General features: G+C 33.7%; 1 protein-coding gene across 1 annotated transcript in view; it reads left to right on the forward strand.

Annotated features, from left to right (window-relative positions):
* Window positions 1-21,506, forward strand: part of ERBB4 (erb-b2 receptor tyrosine kinase 4) — a 1,107,258-nt gene that overhangs the window by 829,985 nt on the left and 255,767 nt on the right. The window contains exons 13-15 of the mRNA XM_068543793.1: window positions 8,329-8,461; window positions 13,323-13,416; window positions 19,465-19,619. Of these exons, the coding sequence (XP_068399894.1) occupies window positions 8,329-8,461; window positions 13,323-13,416; window positions 19,465-19,619 (382 nt within the window). The remainder of the gene's footprint in view (window positions 1-8,328; window positions 8,462-13,322; window positions 13,417-19,464; window positions 19,620-21,506) is intronic.

Consider the following 21,506-nt stretch of genomic DNA (forward strand, 5'->3'; position numbering starts at 1 on the left):
CATAGGCCAATGGAGCAAAATCAAGAACCCAGAAATAAATCCACACCTAAGTTCAACTAATATTTGATAAGGGAGACAAGAATATTCAATGGGGAAAGGATAGTTCTTCAAAATGATGTTGGGAAAACACGGATATTCACGTGCAAAAGAAAGAAATTGGACCCCTGTCCTATGCCATTCACAAAATGAATGCAAAGGGATAGGGAGGGTGGGAGGGAGATGTAAGAGGGAGGAGATATGGGGATATATGTATCTGTATAGTTGATTCTGTTATAAAGCAGAAAGTAACACACCATTTTAAAGCAGTTATACTCCAATAAAGATGTTTAAAAAAAAAAAAAAAAGGATTAAGGACTTAAACATAAGACCAAAACCACAATATTCCTAGAAGAAACATTGAAGGTAAGTTCCTTGACATTGGTCTTGGTAATGACTTTATGGATATGACACCAAAAGCATAAGCAACAAAAGTAAAAATAAGTGGGACTACATTAAGTAAAAATTTTCTGCATAGCAAAAACAACAACAAAAACAATCAACAAAATGAAAAGCCAACCCACGGAATGGGAGAAAATATTTGCAAATCATATATCTGATAAGGCATTAATACCCAAGTTATATAAGGAACTCATACAACTCAGTAACAAAACAAACAAACAAACAATCTAGTTAAAAAATGGGCAGAGGATGCGAATAGACATTTCTCAAAAGAAGACATACAAATGCCAACAAGTACATGAAAAGGTGATCAACATCACTAGTCATCAGGGAAATACAAAATGAAACCACAATGAGATGTCACCTCACATCTGTTAGAATGGCTATTATCAAAAAGAGAAGAGATAGCCAGCGCTGGTGAGGGTATAGAGAAAAGGGACCTCTGGTGCACTGTTGGTGGGAATGTGAATTGAAGCAGCCATGATGGTAAACAGTATGGAGGTTCCTCAGAAAATTAAAATAGAATTACCATATGATCTAGCAATCCCACTTCTCTGCATCCTGATGTTCACTGCAGCATTATTCACAATAGCCAATATATGGAAACAATGTGTCTGTCAACAGATGAATGGATAAAGAATATGTGTCATATATACACATGTGCGTGCGCACACATACACACACTAGAATATTATTCAGCCATAAAAAAAAAAGAAAATCCTGCCTTATGTGGCAACACAGGTGGTCCTTCAAGACATTATGCTAAGTGAGTTAAGTTAGACAGAGAATGACACATACTGTATGATATCACTTTCATGCAGAATCTAAACACATCAAACTCATAGAAACAGAGAGTAGAATGGTGGTTTTCAGGGTCTGAGGAGTGGGGGAAATGTGGTGATGCAGATCAGAGTGTACAAACTTTAAGTTATAGGATGACTAAGTTCTGGGGATCTAAGGTACAGCATAGCAACTATAGTTAACAAAACTCTATCTTATACTTGAACGTTGCTATGAGAGTAGAGGTTTAATGTTTTCACCACCACCACCACAATAACAAAATGGTAATTACATGAGGTGAAGGATGTATTAACTGAACTTATTGTGGTAAACACTTTATAATATATATGTGTTTCAAATCACATTGTATACCTTAAATTTAAACAATGTTAGAAGTAACTTTGTCTCAACAAAGTTGGAAAAAATGAAACTTGGCCATAACTGTACAAGCTTTAAGTCTTTTCATATAACAAAGAAAATAATAAGCATAATTAAAAGGCAAAAAAGAAATAGAAAATAAAAGCAAACAAGAGAGCATACCAGCTCACAGAACTGAGAATTGCAAGGGATATTCCTTCAGGCACAGACGGATCTAGGGGTTAAACAACATCACCAGGACTCAGTCCTTAGACATTGCCCGATTCTGCTTTCTTCTTAGACCAGCTCTCTTTCTTCATTAAAAATGTTTGGCCTTGGCTTGGAGAATTCACAAAGTTTATAAGTACAGGTAAAATAGCTCTACTTTCTCTCTCCCAGCATCTGTATTGTGGAAAGAGCCCCGGTTGACCCTGCTTGGGTCATAGGCCTATCTCTGAACAGTTCACTATTTTCTCTCTGCCACCAACTGTTCAAACATGTTTTTAAGTCAGTCCCTTCAAAGCAATTGGAATGATATTTTAAGAATAAGATCCTAACTCTCCTGTTTAAAATCCTTCATCAGTTTCCCACAGCTCTTTGGACAAAGCAGAAAGCCCTTTAAATGGTCACTAGGTCCTACATAATCTGGCCATTTTTCACCTCACTAGTTCATCAGATATTACTTTCCCACTCAATGCTCATGTGCAGTCGGTTCTGTGAAAGCACTGATCTTATTCACTGCTCAGACTCTCTTGATTAGACTTGTAATCCCCAATTTCCCCTAGCCCTCTTTGCCTAATAATTCCTATTTATCCTTCTCGTCTCACATTGTTGTCTCTCTTTCTGTGGACTGACCTAATGCTACCTACCCATTAGGTTAGGACAACTGTTATATTTTCTCTCAAAAAAATTTATATTATACAATATAAGTGATTATCTAATGCTGTCTTCCTAACTGGACTGTAATCCCTACATAGAGACAATATGTATTTTATTTCATATTTCCATCATATCCCCATTTCTTAGCATTGTCCAGTATAAACTAAGTAATTTCTCAACGAATACTTCTAAAAGTAAACGCATGGATATACTTGTATGTTTCCACATTTCTCTTAAGTATGTTTATTGAGGGCTTAGTTAGATAAGTAACCCTGCATTGTATACTACTAATATGATGTCTAATCTTCATCATAACCCAGAAAGGTAAATATTATTATTTACTTTACAGATAAGTAATATGTAAATAATTGCCCAAGGCTGCATGGCTAGTCATAGAGTAAGGATTTGAACCTATGTTGACCTGATCAGAAAAACTGAACTATTACAACTAAATCATACTGTTCAGCCTTTATAAAAAAAGATTAATAGTATCTGTCCAAATACATTCCAAGTCAAACCCATGCCTCTACGTATGGTAAGTAATGCAAACAGCATACGTAGGTAGTCTTGTACAATGAACGAGAAGATATTTTTTCTGCCTTTGTGCTTGTAGACAGGTACTTCATTTCAATATTTTGAGCTAATCCATTTACTTTCACACATACAGCACAGTAGCAAGATCCATTATTTAAGCTTGCCTCTATTTTAATGAAAGCAAGTTCAATATTCTCTGTAAAGGTCAAAATACTAAGCACATTATTATCTCTCCAAATTTTTAATAGACAGGTATAATTCAGATGAGATCAAGAAAAAACAATTTTACAGCTTCCAGAAAAAAAGAGAAGTTGAAGATTGCCTAACAACTACATTGCTAAAGTTTCTTTAGAGAGTTTATAATGGTGTTTCAAACTGTAAGCCATTGAATAGGCCCTTCTACTCCTTCCTATGGGACTATCACTCTGGGAGGTCAGAGAGCGGTTGAATTCTTGGTGCTGATTGAAAACTTCTTTTCTCTTAAGAACTTCAAAGAAGTGTTTTCCTTGGCCTTTTGTGGAGACACTTCACATGTTTTCACTCTGCAGAAAATGATCAACCAGCCTTGAATACCATCATCTAGTCATTTGGAAAGAATGAGAAGAAAGTAATTATTATGGTTTCCTGTTTGTATTATTGCTTTCCTACAATAGATACTGTTTCCCTGATCCAAAACTGCTCTGAAATTGAGCATCTGAATACAGACTAAGGAAGGTAGTAGGCAGCAGAAAAGAAGGTAGGAGTTTGCGTGAAGCCAATACTCTCTTTTTCAACTAATGTCAAAGCAGATAACAGAAAATCAAGGGAGAAGGGACAGGAGTGAGAGGCTTTCACACCTGAAAAAATTAATGTGAGTTGGTGAAATAAATAGATCAAGAAGTTGATGGACTATCATGAAATGGGCAGTACAAGGGTGTACTGATGGCTTGTCAACATCCTAAAGGAAGAAACTGAAAACAAATGTGGGGGTCTTAGACAGAAGTTGATATACAAAGAATTTGAGGAATTGATTATATTTTCTACAAGGACAGGAAAGTGATGAATACAAACAGTCAGAGATTCATGATACTGTGCAGTATGATTTTGAATATACTCCTCTTGCCTTTACAAGTTGCTTTTAATAATATAACTTTTGATTTTTTTTCCCTCTTCAAGGTTTCTTCTGATAATCATTTATCACATAAGCAAGTATATATAAAAATTATATATAAATGTACTAAATGTACATATGAATATGAAGTGCTCTATAAATAACCTTAAAATAGCTGAATGCTTATACAAATGAGTATTATAGCTTAATATTTTAATATCATGGACCTTTTACTCCTTTTAATTCTTCATCTATTATGTAAAATTTGATTTTACACATTTATATTCAATCAGCTTGATTGAACTCTCTTTCTTACTCCTTACATCTTTATAAATTAATGGGAAGTCATTTATACATCTAGGAATCAGTGATATGAGACCTATGTTAAGATTTCATTTCTACTGACATTCATTTTGTACAGTGAGAGAACCCTCTTTCTCTGCATTATGAATGAATCAGAGGAAAGAACTCTTGCTATTAGTTCAAAATCAGTATAACAGATAAACTGTCAGCCTTTCCCAAGTAGAACATCGAATCATTCAATTTTTGAAGAGTTTCCGCAAAAGAAGAGAAAAATAGTTACGATATATGGTATTTCAATTTAATGATTATTTAAGACATGGAAAGAATCATAATTAAGCAAAGTCCACAAACTTTATGAGTTACCTAGAGTAATTAATAATATGAGAACAACAATCCTTTATACAGGAAAATGCTCTGTGTAGTCACTATTCCCTCAGATTATCTTTTAAAATTACATTTATCTGTTATTTAGAATGATAACTATAAAGTAAATAAGCTAAAACAGAATAAAAGGAGCTATAACTTTCAGTAAAGTTTTGTGGGGTTCTTGGAGGCTATTTGGGGGCATTTTTGAGAAATCTTATATGAAAACGTTTGTCTATGAACAAGAAACAGCAAGTAATTCCACTTTGAATTTTAAAAGTAAATATGGATGGAATAATAGGGAGTGTGTAGTTGTACCATTCTAGAAAATAATTTGGCACTTTCTTAAAACAAAAACAACTAACTAAAATGCTCTTATCATATGACCCAGCAATTATACTCCTCGGCATTTGTTCCAGACAAAGGAAAATTTACATCACACAAAGACCTGTACACAGATGTTTATAGCAGCTTTATTTGTAATAGCCCCAAACTGGAAACAACTCAATCATCCTTCCATGGTGAATAGTTAAACTGTGGTTACCCATACCATAAAATACTACTAGTAATAAAAAGAAAGAAACTAATAATACACACAACAACCTAAGTCAATCTCCAGAGATGTATTCTGAATGGAAAAATGCCAATCTCAAAAACGTTATTATAGACTGTATTATCTCAGTTATATAACATTTACAAAATGACACCAGATTATAAAAATGGAGAACAGATTTGTGGTTGCAGAAAGAGAGGGTGGGTGGGTAAGGCGGAGGTGAAGATAGTAGGGAAGTGGGTCCCCTTGGACTGAGACTTAGACCATCTGTGCTCTTGGTCCTTAGGCCTTTGGACTCAGATTAAACTGTACCATGGACTTTCCTGGGTCTTCAGTTTGTAGATTGCAGACAAGGGAATTCCCAGCCTCTATAATTGTGAGCCAATTCTTTATAACAAATTATATAAAATATGTAGATATAGATATAGATAAAAATATCCTATTTATTCTGTTTTTCTGGAGAACCCTGACTAATACAGTACAATATACAAGCTAACGTAAAATAGACCATAGACCATATGAACCAAAACTCATAATGCTTCTAAAAGATAACAGCAGACAAAACTTTTGTTACCTTGGGGTTAGACAAAAATTTCTTAGATATGATGCCCAAAGCACAACTTATAAAAGGTAAAATTGATAAATTGGACTTCACCAAAATTAAAAACTTCTACTTTTCAAAAGACAGTGTTAAAGGAACAAAAAGGCAAGGCTAAGACAAGGAAACAGTACTTACAGAATCTGTAAAGAACGCTCAATGCTTAATAGTAAGAAAACAATCAATCCAATATAAAATAGGCAGAAGATTTGGTGGCATGTCACCAAACAAGATATATGGATAGCAAATAAGCACATTAAAAAATGTTCAACATCTTTAATCATTTAAATGCAAATCAAATCCACAATGAGATACCACTACATAATATTAGGAAGGTTAAAATTAAACAGGCTGACCATACCAAGTATTGATAAAGATATGAGGAAACTTCAGCTCCTGAGTTGAGTTCATTGCTGTTGGGAATGTAAAATGGCACAACTACTTTGAAAAACAATTTGACAGTTTCTTAAAAAGTTAACCCTATACTTACCATATTATCCAGCCATTTCTGTCCAAAGGAAATGAAAGTGTATGTCCATACAAAGACTTGTAAATGGATGTTCACTGTAACTTAATTTTTAATAGCCCCAAATGGGAAACAGTCTGAATGTCTAGCAATAGGTGATTGGTTTAAAAAATGTGGCATATCCATGCAATGGAATAGTCTCAGTAATAAAAATGCATGAATATTGATACACACAGCAACACGTATAAATCTCAAAATAATTATGCAGAGTTAAAGAAACTACATAAAAAGAGAGTACATACTGTATATTTCTACTTACATAAAATTCTAGGGAATGTAAACTAATGGGTATTGAGTAACAGAAAGCCGGCCAATGGCTGTCTGAGAGGAATGGGCTGGGGGAAGTGATTACATAGGTCATGAGGAATCATTTGGAGGTAATGGATACATTCATTGCCTGGATTGAATACATATAGCTGATGATTTCAGGCATCTGTCAAAACATCAAATTGTATACTTTATGTATGAGCAGTGTATGTCATGTATACTTCAATAAAACTATTAAGCATACACACACACACACACACATGCACACATACACACAAGGTTCCTCTCTTAAACTATATTGGAAGACATTATTCAATTAAGTAGTCATAAATTGAAAAGATATCTTGATAGGTCTAAGTCTGACTTGAGAAAGAATTTTATACAGTTTAACATAGGGTCCTCCTTAAGGCTCCAGAATATAGGAGAAATAATACATGAATTGGGAGATTTTGTTTCCCTGTTTTAAAACTAATCATCATCACGGATGCTGGTAATTCACTTTCTCAAGCATTTGTTAGAGAAGGTAACTTTCACAGATATGATCTCTCTTTAAATTACAATCGCATAGTTAATGCTATTCCATCCCATCTCACAAATGCTCTTATCGTAACAATTTGCATCCCTTAATAAATACAGTTGGTAACTAATGGGAAGATAAACAGGATTTTGATGTTTTTATCTTCTGGGAACTTATTAATATTTTATGAAAACCACATATAATTGGGTTTCAGATGTCTCAAATCACTTTTCAGACACCCAGAATAACATTTGAAGTCTTTATAGGCCCTTCTTATTCAATAACTATCCCTCCACTAAAATTATGTTTTTCAGTATAAATCATAATACACTGAATAAGTATTATTTGATATAAAAGGGAACAGAAATGGTAAACCTTAAGTGGCAGTTTTAAAACATGGCCTCAAATTCTTTGGCACTTCTCCCATCAACAAAAAATATAGAGATAAGACTAAAGACCTTTGTTACTATGGCAATCTCTATACCTCCTCATAAATAACCACCACACTTTGTTTAAAATTATTTCAAAACTTTTTTCTTACTTGTGCCAGTTTGACTCAAATATCAAGGTAATCTTAGTTGCAGTGTACCAGAGGTCTGTAAGAAACTTGTATTTTATTTTATTTCCATTTCTTTTCCCCCTTCTTACATTTCATATATTCTTCTTTTTTCTTTCTTTTTCCCCTTTTGATGTTTTTTGTTTTATGACAAATATCACTTGTTCTGTTTCTGCATGAAGTTCTCACATGGAATTGACGTCAAAATGTGTGGTGTGTTAACGGAGCAAAGGGTTGGCTTTAGAATGGTGTGTTTTGTTCCTTACCTTAATTGGAAGGTTAATTTCTGTCACTACTTCTCCCTAGAGTTTTGATATAGGCAATTGATATTTGTTCACTTTTATGAAAAATGCAATGGTGCTACACACACAGTGACTGGGGCTCTGCAATATGAAAGAAGTGGAAGGTAAAGTGGGCCATGGTGACTAAGTAGGCAAGCAAAGTTATCTGCCACAGATCTCTCTCACTCCTTCAGAAATAGCTTTGCTTAGGAAGATTCATATTAAAATGGTAAGTTTGGACGCAGTCTTCTGTTTTATTTCCCCTTGATTTTGGTGTGTTTTTCAGCTGCTGAAGGAATGGTGTGCAACCATCTCTGTTCAAACGATGGGTGTTGGGGACCTGGGCCAGACCAGTGCCTGTCGTGCCGTCGCTTCAGCAGGGGAAGGACCTGCATAGAGTCTTGTAACCTCTATGACGGGTAAGGCATCTTATGATGTCTCTGTCTCATGAGTTTTGAGGTACTGATTGGTTCAGATATTAAAATGATAATAAAAGGGTAAAATTTCAGAATGTTTATGCTGGCCAAGATTTTTAAGTAGAGTTTTTGTTGCATAAAGGAGAAAACATATAAAAGAATTCTTTTAAGGGGAAATCATTTTATTTGAATGAACAAGATAAGTCAAAATGCATATTGACTATTATGTACATATTTAAAAATGTGTACCCAAATAGATAATTCTTAATAAATTATAGCAATTTATGCTTATGCAAAATTGAAAAATATATTTCTATTTTCTTTATGAAGGACATTGTGATAAGTAATATTTCCTCCTCAGTGTCTCAACCATCTTGTTTTTTTTCTCATGCTTTCCTATTACTTTTCACCTGGAATGACTGCATAACTTTTGATTTTTTTTTTCCATTTAGGTTGTGTGTCTATTCGATTGTGTATTAGGAACAACACACATTTCTATGTCTCAGACAACTGCTAAGCCCTATAGAGAAATTACCTTCCTAGTTTCTAGTTGAAAAGGTTTATGAAAGTGTTCTGTCACTTTCTGAAAATAACCTAAGCTATATTTTACATCAAATATTTTAAATTTTATCTACAGTACTACAATAATCAAATTGACAACAATAAAACTTAGTATATACCTTGTTGCATGGCATTTCATATACTCATAAAATCACTTTATCCTAACATACCATTTCATGCATCACAGTTGTCCTTCATTCGTGTGATAATGCATTTTTTAGTACTGTCTCTGAGTCAAATTTTCCTATATTGCTCACTGAAAGGATTTTCAACAGTTTTGTAAAAGGGTAGTTTTGAAGTTCTTTCTTCTTCTGCCTCATGAATTGTCCCATTTTAATAACCATTTTCATGATCCCAGGTAACATTTTATTTTTGCATTTTACATTAGAAGGATAAAAGTCTATGGATCTTAACAATATTGATATGTGTCTTCTTTGAAAGATGACCAAACCAATTCCCTCCATGAATTTAGGGGGAAAAAAGATTGAAATTAAAATTAGAAGTTTAAGTATAAAAACAATTTTAAATAGGAATTTAATAGTTTGAAATGGTGATGATGGTTGCACAACTCTGTGAATATACTAAAATATGCATTAAATTGTGCACTTTCAATAGGTGAATGTCATGGTATATGAATTATCTCTCAATAAAGGCATTACTGAAAAAAGGGTTTAATAGTTTTATCAGGAAAATTTCAACTTGAAATTTTGTAAAACACATCAACTCATAAATTCGATAATGAATAGCAGATTATTTGCTACTTGTCTCATTGAATTGAATTGTATTAATGCTTGTTCACATTATTATGAAAGATATTTCCTGTACATGAAATACATCAGATCAGATATGATTCTCTGTGTGTGTGGCAATTGATGCCATTAAAATGGAACTAATAGACCTTAATTCCATTGTGTTACATTAAAAGTTTATTGAATATGTATGTGCATTTCTAAGGAAGGAATAGATTATAGAAATCATTTTATCAAACAGAAGCATCTTATAAACAGTGAGAAGTGGGAAAATTAAGTGTTGACCAAAGTCATAACATTGTAAAAGCACCAGACCAACCCTAGAACTCAGTATATCTGATTTTCATCCTGTTTCTTTACAGATGCCATTGTTTTTCTTTAATATTTCAGTTTTAAACTTGTCAGAAATATGAAATTGATATATATGTGGATGTATACACTACCCTCTGTCTCATTTTTGTGAAACAATGAAAGCTAAGCAAAGGAAAAATACTGGTTCCCTAAATAAACAACACTGATTATCCTATTGTTTTTGAAAGCTTAACATTTTCCAAATCATTAAATCAAATATATTAAAGAAATATAAAGTTCTTAATGTAGTTTTGCAGCAGTAATGGGATCCTAGGAAATCATGCACAAGGCTTAGTTTAAAAGATAACAAATGAAAGTATCTTATAAATATCTGATACAATTCTTGCCTACCCAGTGATAGATTTCCCCACCTCCAATCCTGTGGTATTGCCAAATTACTTCCAGCTTTGCCTGGCAGGTAAGACAGTCTTTGAGGAAATATAAATTCAAATTCTAACTTAATCAATTCCTACTTGAAATGTCCATCCTCCGATAAATAACCTAATTGTCCTAAACTCTGTTTTCTTACATGGAAAATGGGAATAATAATGATGTGATTATTATTATTATTATATCATATTATAATATTATAATAATGATTGTGATTATCAAATGAGAAAAGTCTTGTTCGAATTCCTACTGTTAAAACAATTACCTTCATTTCCTTTTTGTGTCTATTAATCTGAGCTTATTAAATAGTTAGGTAGAACAGTCACTTTATACACTGCTGAAAATAAATACAAATATGACATTTACCAAAATCAGGGAACTAATTTATATATAAAAATAGTTTGACTATCATTAAAGAATAAATCCTAAAAAGCAGATATTTTGAAGGGGGAAAAAAAATTCAGTTAATCCTGGCTGTCAGCACTCAAATCCAGATCATATAAGTCACTATATTTTGGCAACTCCTAACTACAATGCACAAGTATTCAAAATGAACAAGAAAACTAATTGCAATGCAATCTTAATTTTTTTTTCTTACCTCTCATCAAAACACCCTTTTTTTCCTTTTTCAGAGGATATTTAGGGAATGAGGTCTAGAGAAGTTAAGAGATGTAAGACAACAATATTAATCTTGGTGCTGGGAACACCAACCAAATCCAAAGTATTTGCTCTAGATCACAGGATTGGCTAAGGTAACACACACACAACAAAACTGTGAGGAATATATGGCAGCAAAAACACAAAGCTCAGTAAGCAAAGCTCATGCTCCCTAGAATGTGAATTTTTAGATCAGATTCAAGTGAAAGGGGATCTCTGGCAAAGTCACAGCAGAATCACTAGGGGACAGGGAAGAAAAAAGGCAATGATGGAGACAGTGACAATAAATAAATTGCAAGGAGGATCTGTTCTGAGAGCAGAAAGGAAGAGAGCCAGAAACCATACAGACAGAAGTCTACTCTATAAAAGAGAAGGCAGCTAGGTTGCCTCCATGATTTTTTATGACATATTCATTTTACTCCTCAACTCTGTGTATGGGGAAGGGAGTTTTGGAGAAGAGAAAGAAAAGCATGACCCATGTTTTAGTACCATAAAAATTATTACCTTCATTTAGTGTCCTGACTCTTTAGTCACCCCCCAAGAAGCTGTTTTCAGAAACAGTGCTTTGCTGATGATTGCAGGGTGTGCTGTAAATATCATATAATTTCACTTACACATAATGCTTTCGATGCTGTTTACAATTTAGCTACCACCCCATCCCCCCCGCCCCAATACCAGGTCATTTTGACTTTTATATTCTGAAGATTTCCTCTATTGAATACTTTATATCACTCATTGATGAAACATGCAAAATAAAAAGTTTTTTATGTAACTAAGATGTTAAACTCAAGAAAATTCATAAAAATTGAATCCACAGCAAACCAACACTTCACTTTGAGTGCAAAATCCATGTAACTGAATATGTACATTCATACATAAATAAACCATAGATCTGTGCTATTTATTTTGAAAACCAAGCCATTAGTTTACCTTGAAATATATGTAGTCTTAATCTAACCAACAGAAAATATAGCCCACCCTTTGGATTTCAATCATCTGTTAAGGCTTTATAATAACCAAATGAGATAGTTCACTATGAAAAAAGAGTGATTATTTCACTCCAGGGAAAAATAAATTTGAATTTATCACCTAGTTAATCCATAGTTGCCATATTTGCAATGCTATTAGTTTGGAATGGTCGCTCATGATACAAAGGCACAAAATAATGAAGTAGCTATAAATATTTAGTTGTTTTCTTAATGACTCATAACTGACATTCTAAATTGTTTATACCCAGTACCTCATCCTCTCACACATTAGTGGAAATAGTGTGTTTTAAACATATTGTACATGACTGATACCCAATTATTGAAACGAAAACTTTTAGGATAGATATTAATTGGAAAACTTATATACTGGTAAATTTAATATTCAAATAGCCACAAAATGTAAGGTTTAGGGAAGTGATGACCATCATCCCACATTTTAATTAGAAAGTTTTAGAATGTTACCATTAAACTATTTTTTATTTTATATCATATAGAATTCTTCAAAAAGAATTTAAACTGAAAAAGATGTTGTTATATTAGATCAATAATCTAAGAAAATAAAATCTACCATTAAAAAGATATTTTCTCTAATTCTCCAAGAAAGATATTTTAAAAGAAGAAAAGAAATCAAAGTGTTTTTTGAAGTTTCACTAAAAATAAATTGAAGAATCTTGGGATTTGAAGGACAAGGATGGGGAACATTCATGTAACTTAGCAACAAGAAAAATACAATAGTTCTGTCAATGTTTAAAAAATAAGCCTTCAGCCAAGAGTAAAATTTTATATAGAGACAAACAGGCACAGACTCACTTAAAATAGCAGAAATGGTTCTGCTGTGTCATCAAAAGAGTCATCCTTTTTTTTCTTTTCCTTTTTTTTTTTTTTTTGAGACTGCTGGAATCTCTCTCACAAGAGAGAGGTTTCCTGAATGAGTCTGTCGTTGAACCCAATGGAGGGCCAGGAGAGCCATCTGGCTGCAGTTTATCTTTTCTCCTAATGGAGAACTTACTCATTAATGTACAGGGAAATGATTCTGATGCTCCTGGCACTTAGAGAAACAACCTCTAGAATTTACTTTGCCAATAGGACTTTTAGCAGATGTTACTTCATTTGTTAAGTTGACAGCTTGTTTGCTTACACTGCCTCATGCTGCTGATGTTTTCACAGTGAATTTCGGGAGTTTGAGAATGGCTCCATCTGTGTGGAGTGTGACCCCCAGTGTGAGAAGATGGAAGATGGCATCCTCACGTGCCATGGACCGGTAAGCCTGAAGACATCTACGGTTGTGTCGGCTGATTTAGTTTCATGTATGAATGTCTGTCAAGTCATTGATTTATCATTTATCCATCCATTAAATAGGTATTTACAGCATGCTATGGGGAATCACATTCAACATTCTCCCCTCAAGAGGCTTACAGCTTAGTAGTAGAGATAAAATATTTAAAACTTCAGTTTCTTAAATATTTATGTCCCAGATAATGTATTTAAAAAGAAGATATGGAGTTGTCCTTGAAGATTGCACAGGGCTGAAAAGAGAGATACACAAATAATTATTGAAGCAAAATAATTGATAAAATATGCATAAATTGTTATATGAATACATTTGAGGGAGAAACTAAATCTTTGAGATGGCAATTGGGACACCAAGGAAAGCCAAAGAAAAGTGATGTTTGAGCTATGCTTTGAAGAAGAATCTAGAATGAGGAAACATGTAAAGATACGTAAATGTGAAAGTTCATGTTGTACTTGAGGTAAACTGTAACACGTTCGTACCTGTGTTTAATCATTTAACTATAATGGCGTTATGAAGGAAAATTGAAAAACAGGAGGAAGACAAACACTCATAAACTAAAATCTAAAGCTGTGTGATAAATACCATGGCCGAGAGAAAAACTGAGCTATGATGATTGAAGGAGGGGCTATGGGATCAAGAAAGTCTTTACGCATAAGTTGACATTTATATAGTTTGAAGTTAGTCTTGTGGAGAAAATGATAATTATTTTCTAGACCTTCCTTTGGTTCCCATCATTCTTAATAATGAGGCTTTTTCTTAATAATGAGGTCAGTATGAGTTTGTCATTCCAAAGTGTCATATTCATCCTTCTTTAGACAAATTTCCAGTTTATTTGTGTATTGAGTCATCATTCAGTAAATAACTTGGGGACCAACACTTGGGTGTAGCCAAGAGCTCAACAGCGCTCCATAAGAATTCATTTGAAATTTAAATAGTATTAATTTTTCTACCAGAGTGCTTATTCAGCACTTAATTAGCTTAGAAAAAAATTACCATTGAGCCCTCCAAACTTCCATTAGGCCCCAATGAGCTGTTCTGGAACTTCATCTAAAGAAGGATGTGGAAAACTTGGGCAGTTCAGAGGACTACCACAAGGATGATTAAGCTTGGAAAACCAGACCTCTGAGAAAAAGAAGTGGTGTGATTTGGCCTGAAGAACCAAAGTCTAAAAGACAATTTAATATGTAATGATCTCCAAGTAAGTATGCTAAGGGCCTATGCAGCTATTTTCTTTTTCCACTAAGGATAGTCATTTAAAATACAATTAATCTGCAGCATGAGAAATGTGGATTCTGTAAAGAATGTCAGGACACACAGGAAAGTAAAATTCCATAATGGGTTTGTTAAAGGAAGTTGAGCTGTCTCTCTCTATGAGACTTCTCTAAAAACTAGCACATCTAGGAACCATACATCATAGAATGAAAAAAAAAAAAATCTCTTTCAGAGAAAGAGACTTTGAAAATGTACTATTACAATAACCAAGAATTTGGCCATCTCCTTTGAACAAGGCAAACTGTAAGAGTAGTCCCGTCTTTTTCAGTTCCTTATGCTGCCTCCTATGGTATAAAAGTATGCTAGTAAACAACTAGCTTATTGATTTCTTTGTTTTTACAGTCTATTTGATCATTCCTTTGTTCCTTAAAAGAATTGAGACAGTTTATAAAAATACACATTAAAAAGCCCTAAAAGTTAATATTCTTGCAATTTTCAAAATTACTTGATAACTAAGAAAGAATGAAAAAACAGGTTTTTAGTGAACACATTTTAATTCTGTAAGGACAGCATTGTTGGGCCATATGCTTAAAATCACTATTCAGTGCTAAAATTGTGAATGAGTATGTCTAGAGATTAGAGAAGGCAATAAGTCAAAAGTAGAAAAAACTCAGTAAAGTTGAACCACTCATTTGTGGAAGATCAGAGCATGAAATCAAGAAAACTGACTTGATCAGTAAGCCTTATTAAAATGCTAAGCAGGTAAGAGCACAGTGTCTTTTAGGTAATGGTATCTGAAAAACTGCCAGGATTGAGCTCAAGCAATAGCCCAAACTTTGCTCCCTCTAGGGGGTTGCTTGTTTTCAGCCTTTACAATTTATATTAGGTGTATGCCTGTTTCTGGGTCTACATGTTGTTTATCAAAACTAAAGACGGAAGTGGTTTTGTGTGCCAAGTAACTGGCATATATCACTTAGGATACCCAAGAGGTTCAGGAAACTTCTTCATGAGACTGATATAGTGATGAGATAGAGGAAGAAGTCATAAAGCTAACTGGAATTCCCACACCTGGTCTTATGATTTATTCTGCTGAAATCTCATTTTCTTGAACTGTTAAATGTTTCCCTAATGATAAGAATTGATAAATATTTATATTTGTCAAACACTATTACATCTGAAGCATACTATCACATTCTCCATTTAAAATATAAAGAAATTGAACCCATGATAATGATTAGAAAGTTACTCCAAAAGTCAGCAAATCAGTAAGATGTGGAGCTGGGACTCAACTATAGAAGTTCTGACTCCAAATTTCACACTCTTTTCATTTCACTTTTTTTTCTCTAGGCAACAATGTCCATAAAGTAATAAGAATAAAATGCTTTCTGGGAATATACATCTGTAAAATGGATGGTATTATCCTATTTAAATGTGACAGACATTCAGGATAATCTTGAGAGGGGTGGATTTGAAATAAAGCAAGCCTCTGCTTTTATATCCTCATCTGTCTGCACTTGGTCTTCTTTACTTTATTCTTTTCTCTTTTTCTTTTCTTTTTTTTTTTTTTTTTTTCTTTTCTATCTTTTCTTTCTTTACAATTTTATCTTTTCTGACTCACTTTCACTATTCCTGTATAGTCCTATCAAGAAAGATAAGGGAGGGAATGTAAGAACAAAAGAAAAGGACATCAGACAAAGTCAAAGGAGACCAAAATATAAGCCACAGAGGCAGCAAGAGAAGGGAGGGGATAGGAGAAGGGAACTGATTTTTTGGGAGGGAGGGAAACTGATTTTTGAAACACAATTTTTGTTAAAGCTAAAATAGCTGTTAAATCCAGGTTAATAGAGCTTGTGTTGCCACAACAAATAACCTCCATATTGCAGTAGCTTACAGAAAAGTGTTTAAATCTTTTTCATGTAAAGTGCACTGCAGGTCTGGGGAGCTTTCTAAGGCAGCCCCCCTCCCTGTGGTGGTTTGGCATTCCAGGATGCTTTGAAGTTATGGCATCTCTACATCTACATGGGATCCCCACATCATGGCAGCCGGGAAAGAGAAGGCTGGAGAGTTTAGCACTGGCAGTCTCATAAATTGCTTTTACTTAATTTCATGGTCCAAAGCGAGACACACACCTCCCCTCTAGTGGGAGGGAATTTCCATATTCTGTGAGGCTGGAAGTGGAAGAGAATTGGATACCGGTGAATAGTGGCTTTGTCTCTTACAGCAGCTACCAGAGAAAAACATCAATTGTCACTGAGAAAAAAAAATGAAATGTTTCTCTCAGGATTTAGCCTATCCTTTAGTTTTCTGTCTAGATTACTGGGTCCAAGTGTAGCTTAAAATCAGAGATAAGGAAGAATGTTGCCTTCATCTCTCTTTTCTTTGTTGCATTTATCAGTTCATTCGCTGTACCTAGGTTCTTAAAAGCTTTGGGAATATAATGATAAAAAAGTAAGTATTAGACAACATGTATTTCTTTAAATCTCTTTATTATGGAAATGAGATAGAGAATCAGACATTTCATTTCTTTCGAGATTTGTCAGGACATCTTTTAGTTATGTCAGCTCAGGACATTCAATTTCATATCATGATAATACAATTAAATAGTTAAGAGATGCTTTAAAAACAAGGAAGCACAAAAAAATTTATCCTATTGAAGTCTGCCTAAAGATTAAATGTGAATTTAATTTTAATTTCGTAAATTTTTTACATCTTCTGATTTTACCTGGACATTATTTTACATTAGAAGTATTTTATAGAAAAATAATTCCTAATTCTGACTACCACTGCCTAATTTACTCACAGTAAGTTTTATTCTTGTGTTCTGAAAGAAGACATCAGCGTGTCTCATGTCTTGTACAATGTCATACCACTGAGCATACTTGCACAGTAAATGATTTTGTATAATAGACAGTATTATGTGCCTAAGTACCCATGAGCAGGTGTTAAAATTGGAAACATGTGAAGTGTTCTTTTTTGGTAGGAAATAAGTTGCCAGCAGCAAACTCTTCAGGTTGAATAGGGATTCTCTTTCACAGAATAAATAAGTATATATATACACACATATATATGTGCATGCATATATATACACATATGTTTATATACATAAACAAATATATATATGAGATTTAGAAGTATGAGATTCAGATATACCTATAACTGTATAGATAGATAGATAGATAGATAGATAGATAGATAGATAGATAGATAGATAATAGATAGATAATCTAAATCTCACTTCAAAATAGTAAGATAGGTGCTTGATTGAACCTCACCAGTCTCAGGATTTCCAGAAATCTCTTCCTGATTACCCTTTCTTCTTTGTACTACTATTCTTCCTTAGCTGCCTTTATCTTTAAATTTTAAAGTATTATATTTCTTGATTTCCTGATGCCTTATATCACCACTTGCAACGTCTGGCTACTTTTGGATTAACATCCATAGAGAGATGTAACGCACTCCCATGAATAGACTGATCCCCACGCACCCTGTCTAATAAATAGCTCTGTAAAATGTTTGCTTGCTCATCTCCCAAATACACATTGTTTATAATTATAAACTTAATAATATTAAATATTTCCCTCTATACTTAGTATATCTTATTTATCTAAATTATGTTCAATGTGAACTGTCATAATTGTTAAACTATGTGGATATAAGCAGATTTTGGGGAGAAAAGAGTCAAGGTAAGAAGTTCCAAGAAGTAGTCAAAGAGAAGAGGAATCCTAAGACAATATGATGTTCAAAAAGGAGAACTAAAAGTAAATTTTGAGTAGGTAATATCATTATTTAAAACACCTGAATGTGTAAATATATGGGTATCTTTTAAGGAAATAGTATTTTTCACCAAAATGTTCTCAATTTGATTTGAGAATGTACTACTTATCGTTTCTTGCATGCTTATTATCCCCAGCACCAAATCCAAATCATTTTTTTGGTACAATTTTTAGATGTTTAATATGAATTTAAGATTTTTACTTTTGTTATGACGTTTAAATATATTTACACATTACTGCTTACTATAATTATACATATTAGACAGATATTATAAACTATAAACATAAATATATGAAGTGAGTTAGTTTTATTTAGATTTATCATGCTCATATTTATATCACCTTCATTCTTGAGTAAGTTTCTCCATATAATTTTCTTTTGTATGTACAAGTTTTTGATTTTTGCTCATCAGATTGTGCCTTTATTGTGCTCTCAGTATTGTACTGTTATTTGCTAAAATCCCTATTAATAGACATGATATGATTTTTAGCATGATCATAAGCTGACATGAGTTGGAGAGTAACTTAGAAATTAACCTTTATTTGCCTAAACTACCTAATTCCTGATAATTCAACTATAGAAAATGTTTAAATTCATTGTTCAAATAGTCATGGTACCACCAGAGGAAAGTTTACATCTCACTTGTATATGAAATTTAGTGTTACCTAATTCCTATCATTTCCTTATTTTCATTAACTACTTAGTAAGAATTTTCACATATTCCCAGTGATTGTGATAAAATATTTCTAGGAATAATGTGTTGTTACCAAATATCATTGCACTGTAATCTCACTAGGAATAAATGACAGAAAGAAAATGCTGATGTCCTTCTGGAAAAATCACTGGACAATTTTGCTGATCAAAAAGCTACAATAGCAACATCCCCATTTGTACTTCTGAAAATGCTCTTCAGTTCTCTAGAGGAAGACTGGCCACCCACTGAAGTCTCAGGAACTAAACCAGATGAATACATTCCAGAGGAAATGGCACCCATTTTTCTTCCTCCATTTTTTTTTTTTCACATTTCAGGGACCTGACAACTGTACAAAGTGCTCCCATTTTAAGGATGGCCCGAACTGTGTGGAAAAATGTCCAGATGGCTTACAGGGGGCAAACAGTTTCATTTTCAAGTATGCTGATCAGGATCGGGAGTGCCACCCATGCCATCCAAACTGCACCCAAGGGTAAGCAATTTACTGGTCAAAAACTTAATCATGTGCGTATCGCTAATCAAGAGGTGCATACATGCATTTTATCCCTGACGCAGTCTACTGAATATATAATATTCTCATGCAAAATTCTATTCATCTTTATATAATGTGTTGATTTTAAGAGAACTCCTTTCTATAAGAATGCTTTATGGAATCGAATTTATACCCTCTAAAATATTTCCGTTTAACATTTTTCTGTAACTTCTATGGACACCTTCATGAAGCTGGTATCAGGTATACTTTGTATGGAGTGTAGAAATTCTTCCAAGTTTTACTGAGGATTAAAGATATCAGAAAAGACAAGTAATTGTACTTTTGAGATTCGCGCTTAATAAATCTTTAACAGAGATTTTCTGTTTCTGTTTCTTTGTTGTTACAATCACCTTAAAATGAAGATCTCTTTTTGATAAATGCTGCCTTGTATTACTCCTTCAGCAAAATATAAGCAAAAGCAGTGATGGTAAAAAAAAAAAAAAAAAAAGGAACCTAGTGATATGTATTTTAATAAAAATACAAGTACATTTTGTGAAAGTGATTCTATTATAGGTTAACCTATAACCTAGTGTTTCTTCAACCGATATAGGACAATTCAAAGATGGGTACACATTTTTCTACTTTTCAAAAGGATGCATTGTAAAATGAATAATAATTAGACTACTTTTGATACTGATAACAGTTGAGTAACAAAGACATATTACAGAAAGAAGAAAAGCACTGAACTATAAAAGAAATAATGTCACTTCATCTAACAAATCCCAACAACTATTTCTTTAAAAGACAGCAAATCTCTTTTAATAAGGACTTTTCCTTTTCTTTCCTGTAGAAGGGGAATAAATTTAGAATCAAGGGCAGTTTCACATGCTCTATCCTCCTTCTGTCCCAAACACCTCTTCTCCATTGTGAGTGCCCACACACATGTGCACACACACGTACAAACACACAGAGACACTTGTGGAGAATCATCTTGGGTACTTTAGCTCTGGCAGGGAAGTATGAGATTCCATAAAGAGATTTTCTGCCAGAGTAAGGGCTGGCTGTTAGGGGATATTGAAGAAGGTAAGCAAGCAACATCATTTTCTGCCAAGAGGACATCAATTTGCAGAAGCTGCTACAATTTCCTGCAGGTCAAGAAATCAGCTTAAGTCACTCTGTGAAGTGGCAGATCCTCAAAAGATAAAGTAATATGCTGCCACTCAAACTCAAATTCAGCTTGGAAGAGCTAATGCCACCTCCCTGGTTTGAGGATACTGAAATAGTCACATAGACACTCTGCTTCAAGGAAATGAGAAGGAATAAGCTGCTCCCCTGGCGAGTTTTGGGCACACTTCAGTTAAGGGTATTTCATGAAGATACTGATATTGCTGGGGCAGAAGAGTCAGCAACAGAAAGGGAAAACGTTGCCTGCTAAAATAATCATCCACAAGAGGGTTTTGTTGTTTTGCAGCTAAAATGAAACAAACGTTATTCAATGTAATGTTGATGTCAACAGCTGTTGCCATTCAAAATGAGACCTTTTGCTGTTTTTGCAAATCTAATTACAACAAAGCCATTAGGGAAATGAAAGTGAGATCACAGAGCCGTACATAGTCTGGATGTGTGGCTGGTGTGTCTTCCTCTCAGTCCTTTTAAATCATGATTATATAATAAAAGAAAAGATATATAGTTGGGGGAAAGTAGAAGGAGGGACAATGAATAGATCAATTTACCACAGTAACAAAAGTTGGATGTCAACCTAAAGGGAGGATGAAGGTGTAACAGGAAACAAATCTGACCAGATCACTTGGGAACCCTAGTAAATAAAATGATGACTTTAAATTCACTGCTGCAGAATGATGGTGAGACAGAATTTGACTAGTGTAC

Source organism: Eschrichtius robustus, chromosome 5, assembly GCF_028021215.1.
Source record: "Eschrichtius robustus isolate mEscRob2 chromosome 5, mEscRob2.pri, whole genome shotgun sequence".
In the NCBI taxonomy this organism is placed as follows: domain Eukaryota; kingdom Metazoa; phylum Chordata; class Mammalia; order Artiodactyla; family Eschrichtiidae; genus Eschrichtius; species Eschrichtius robustus.